Source organism: Salvelinus sp. IW2-2015, linkage group LG33 (assembly GCF_002910315.2).
Source record: "Salvelinus sp. IW2-2015 linkage group LG33, ASM291031v2, whole genome shotgun sequence".
NCBI lineage: Eukaryota > Metazoa > Chordata > Actinopteri > Salmoniformes > Salmonidae > Salvelinus > Salvelinus sp. IW2-2015.
The window spans coordinates 23,997,635-24,002,933 of NC_036872.1; the positions used below are offsets into that span (position 1 = coordinate 23,997,635).

At 45.2% G+C, this 5,299-nt stretch overlaps 1 protein-coding gene across 1 annotated transcript in view; it reads right to left on the bottom strand.

Moving 5' to 3' along the window:
- Window positions 1-910: 910 nt before the first annotated feature.
- LOC111958175 (tissue-type plasminogen activator-like) overlaps window positions 911-5,299 on the bottom strand; it is a 10,648-nt gene continuing 6,259 nt past the window's right edge. The window contains exons 9-12 of the mRNA XM_070436900.1: window positions 5,145-5,281; window positions 4,701-4,841; window positions 1,356-1,504; window positions 911-1,106 (exon numbers count right to left, since the gene is read on the bottom strand). Of these exons, the coding sequence (XP_070293001.1) occupies window positions 939-1,106; window positions 1,356-1,504; window positions 4,701-4,841; window positions 5,145-5,281 (595 nt within the window). The 3' untranslated portion in view covers window positions 911-938. The remainder of the gene's footprint in view (window positions 1,107-1,355; window positions 1,505-4,700; window positions 4,842-5,144; window positions 5,282-5,299) is intronic.

Genomic DNA, 5,299 nt, shown 5'->3' on the forward strand with positions numbered 1-5,299 from the left:
TGAGAGGGTATATATTTTTGAGATAATAAATAATATGAACACTCACTCAAACATGAACAAATACTGTACTATGTGAGGGAGGTGGAGTCCAAAAGCTTTGCAGTGAAAGAGCTTTCGTTAGATACAAACACCTCCCAGTCCTTTTCAACATAAATCCAACTTTAAAAGACTGGATATGCTGATCGCTGGGCTCAACCCAACTCTTATGGAATGGAGACAGATAATGGTGGCTGTGTTCAGGCTTTAGCTATATTCCAATCTGACAACTCAACGCCTTAATTCGTGCCTTTCAAGCATCTGGAAGGTGGGCTCCCATATTTCTTACGCCTATTGAGAACTGTTAGGTGCTGAGGGAGTCAACAAATACAGAGGGATGGGGTTGAGTTGTCAGTTTGGAATGTAGCTGCTGTCTTAGATTGACTCTGATCCAGCAGATTGTTTTGTGGTTAGTGCTATAGTGGGGTAGGTGGGTAACATTGCAAAATTCAATTCAAACAGCAGGCCACCCATGTAAAATGAATTCTAAATGAACTGGGAAATGTTAATTGGAGTGGCTATATACATTCCTATGGAACCTTATGTGCAAAGTACATGTCCAACATTCTATAAGCTGCATATGGAGTGGTGGAAGCAGAGCCATATTCCTAAATATATACTTTACATGTAGCTCTGGGTAGAACAGGAATCAGCTGGAAGCTACTGAGCTGGACTGAGTAACAGTCTATTCTCTTTGGAGGTGTAGTGAGTTTCTTCTGACCTTACTGCATTCTCCCTCTCAGCCCAAGAGTTAAACAATGTACTGGAGGTTCCTCTTGTGCATTGAGTGGTTGTCCATTCCTCGGTTAAGACATTGTGATTGATGGACAGGAGTCAGATGAATTCTCTCACAAGTTCTCTCCGGGTGTATGTACTGTTTGTGTGTGTGTTTGTGTGTTTGTTTACTGGCTAGTTTCCTGTTTCTTGCTGCTGATCCAGTCAGTGTATTGTGTAACACGTGTGTACACCCCGGGCGTGTCTTTCTTCCCACAGCCATCACCCCAGCTGATCAGCCCCATCAGAGTCATCTTCCCATCATTGGGACAGACGAGAGGACCGCCAGAGTCCCCCTGTATAGGAGAAGAGGAGGAGGAGATGAGGGACACGTGTCAGTTGTGGTTCAGTCATGGTTCAGCAGGAGGCCTACAGTACCATTTTATAAATATTATCAGTAGCACTAACATCCAACATGACACATCCTTGGGCCTATAGGGCTATGGTAAAAAGTAGTGCACTATATAGGGAATATAGTGCTATTTGGGACACAGACAGAGAGTGTTTGGGTCTTAGGAGGGTGAAAGAAGAAGAGCCCTCTTCACCTTGCAGGCATCATCCAGACCCCGGGTGTCCCCGGCACACAGCATGTTGGAGGTGACCAGACGCCCAGATAAGACATTAGGGACACAGCGGTKCTGAGGCCACAACCTCACGTGACCCCTCTTCACCCGCTCAGAGTGCATCGCATCAACTATGGAGAGAGGGGAAAGGGAAGGTATTAAGCTCTGGACACACTATCCATGTTGTCGGCCTGTATTGCTRCATGCCCTCTCTGACACCTATAGCCTATATAACATTGTTTGTTTTACATCTCTAGACTGAATAAAAAAAGATAGCAAGGGTTATGCACCCCTTTGAGCCCCCAGGACCAGGATTAAGAAACACTGCTTTAGGTACACTATATATACAAAAGTATGTGGACACCCCTTCAAATGACTGGATATGGCTATTTCAGCCACACCTGTTGCTGACAGGTGTATAAAATCGACCACACAGCCATGCAATCTCCATAGATCTCCATAGGATGCCACCTTTCCAACAAGTCAGTTCATTCAATTTCTGCCCTGATAGAGCAGCCCTGGTCAACTGTAAGTGCTGTTATTGTGATGTGGAAACATCTAAGAGCAACAACGGCTCAGCCGCAAAGTGGCAGGCCACACAAGCTCACAGAAAGGAACTCAGAGTGCTGAAGCGTGTAAAAACCGTCTGTCCTCGGTTTTTACTATCAAGTTCCAAATTGCCTCTGGAACAGAGTATGTGAGCGGAGCAGAGCTGACGCGGTGCGAGTAGCGGAGCGTGCCCAAATTGACTGGAGCACGGAGTGAGATTCTCAAAGGCTGGAGTGTCAGCCTTCTCGCATACCCGGCCCAGCATGCATTTGTAGTCTAGTTGTGTTCTGCTATAGACCCTTGTTTTAGCTACTGTCAAGGAATTCGTAAATATTTTCAGAAAGAAACTGATAAAACCCACAAGGTCTTAAATCAAGGTGACTTACAAATATGAGGACCAAGAGCAAGAGAGGGAGTGTGGTGATGTAGTGTCCACAACTAAATAATCATTGTGGAATCTGAAAAGACACATATCCCAAAAGCATTATGGTGTACTTACTACGAGCACACGCTAAAAGAAAGAAATGAGGTGGGTAGATAACTAAGTGTGTCATTGTAGCAAAGTATTTATTTATTTATAATTATAGTATTTTATTTCTCTTAAACGTTTTGTTCATTTTTGTTCTATTATCTATACAATAGGCCATAATTGATTTTGGCACAATAGGCCTGGCATATTCCCACGTTCAAGGAGCTTTCCGTTTTGATTAGGTTACTTTGCCTAAAAACCTTTAGGCCGACCTATAGAAAAATGAAAAACAACTCTGTATCTCTGCCCAGCCTGGCAAGAGTGGCCAAAAGGGTGTTTAGCATCCCCAGTGGCTGTGCAGGTGTGGAGAGGATATTCTCTGCTGCTGGCCGGCTCTCCAGGCTCCATCGCATGAGCCTGAAGCCACAGACTGGCTAAAATCCTGTTTCTAAAAATGTATAGACTATAATGATTGAATACAACAAAATGTTGTTTAAATGCTGAATACTTTATATCTCTACCAGCCTATTGTGTCGCACTCGCAAATGCTTCACAATGTATTCCTTTGTAGGCTATAGCCTTGAAATAATTGAAATGATATCGCCTAAATAATTAATTGTTCCATCATAGGCTCCCTGTCTGGCTCCTCACCTATTTAGAGTGATTATATGCTGTTTAATATGACATGTAGCCTATTTGAAATGATGTGCGCTTCCTACATTTCCCTTTTTATCTTTATTCAAAAACTTTTCATTCAAATCCATATGGTTTGGTTTCAATACTTCAAAAAACCAAATGGTAGTTCCAGGTAGTCACAGAAATAAGATGGGTGTTGGTTAAATTGTGATTTTAATGAATGGAGCGAATTTGGAGCGGCAGTTTTTTTTCCTGTGTGAGCGGAGCAGTTTTTAGCAGAACAGTTGGAAAGGACATGGATCAGCGTTGCGCACCGCTCCATGAGAGATTTTCAACCGCTCAACTCTGCTCACATGCTCTGCTCTGGAAGCAACGTCAGCACAAGAACTGTTAGTCGGGAGCTTCTTAAATGGGTCTTCATGGCCGAGCAGCTGCACACAAGCCTAAGATCACCATGCGCAATGCCAAGAGTCTGCTGGAGTGGTGTAAAGCTCGCTGCCATTGGAGTCTGGAGCAGTGGAAACACATTCTCTGGAGAGATGAATGCCATCTGGCAGTCCGACAGACGAATCTGGGTTTGGGGGATGCCAGGAGAACACTACCTGCCCCAATGCATAGTGCCAGCTGTAAAGTTTGGTGGAGGAGGAATAATGGTCTGGGGCTGTTTTTCATGGTTCGGGCTAGACCCCTTAGTCCAGTGAAGGGAAATTTTAACGCTACAGCATACAATGACATTCTAGACAATTCTGTGCTTCCAACTTTGTGGCAACAGTTTCGGGAAGGCCCTTTCCTGTTTCTGCATGACAACCCCATCAAACACCTTTGGGATGAACTGGAAAGCCGACTGCGAGCCAGACCTAATCGCCCAACATCAGTGCCRGACCTCACTAATGATCTTGTGGCTGAATGGAAGCAAGTCCCTGCAGCAATGTTCCAACATCTAGTGAAAAGTCATCCCAGAAAGGGGCCTCCCGAGTGGCGCAGCGGTCTAAGGCACTGCATCACAGTGCTTGAAGCGTCGCTACAGACCCGGGTTTGATCCCAGGCTGTGTCACAACTGGCCATGACCGGGAGTCCCATAGGGCGACGCACATTTGGCCCAGTGTTGTAAGGGTTTGGCCGGGGGGCTTTCCTTGGCTCATCGCTCTCTAGCTGACTTCGGTCGTCAGTTGAACGGTGTTTCCTCCGACACATTGGTGCAGCTGGCTTCTAGGTTAAGCGGGCGGGTGTTAAGAAGCGCGGTTTAGCGGGTCATGTTTCGAAGGACGCATGACTAGACCTTCGCCTCACCCAAGCCCGTTGGGGAGTTGCAGCGATGACACAAGATCACAATTGGATATCTCAAAATTGGGAAGAAAAAGGTGGTAAAATACAAAAAATACAAAATAAAAAGTCTTCCCAGAAGAGTAGAGGCTGTTATAGCAGCAAAGGGAGGGACCAACTCCATATTATTGCCCATGATTTTGGAACGAGATGAGCAGGTGTCCACATACTTTTGGTCATGTAGTGTATTTCAACATTCTTCTCCACCCTTTCACAAAAACCTGAGTGTGCCTCAGGTTACTGCCCTCTACTGGGCATCAGAAAATAAACCACAGAAACAACACTTAGCTAAGCTTCATGAGTTTAAAAAAGAAAGAAACATTTCAAAGAAAGGGTGATGTCTGTCTTACACTCCTTCTCTTTGCCGTAACCAGAGATCTCACACTCGGTCCAGTCAGGCAGTACCAGGCCTGGGTCAGGCAGACAGGCGGGCATGACCTCCGGGGAGTTCACAGCACACAGGCCAATATCACTCTTCAACTTCAGCAAGACTGAGAAGAGGGGGAGGGAAGGGAGGAGGAGGAGGAGGAGGATGAGGAGGGCAAAGAGAGAATGAGTGATATTGCTTTACTTTGGTTACAACGGCTCTTTATGGCTCTTCACATATGCTACATAATCAAGCCATAAGCCTATTGCAAGTCAGTGCTTAACATTGTGCTGTCCAATATAGCTCAGTTGGTACAGGTTCAATTCCCATGGGGCAGCAGTATAAAAATGTATGCACTCACTACTGTAAGTCGCTCTGGATAAGAGCATCTGCTAAATGACTAAAATGTAATGAAAAAATGGGTCACCAATGTCGTTGTCAAAGGTTTCCTCGTTGTATTTCTCGTGGGTCCAGTACTTATCCACCTCAAAGATCTGGTCACTGCTGGAGGAGTTCTTACGAAACGTCTGACCCAGTACCACTTGCAGACGCTCTGGTTTAAACCTAACGGAGAAAGCAAAT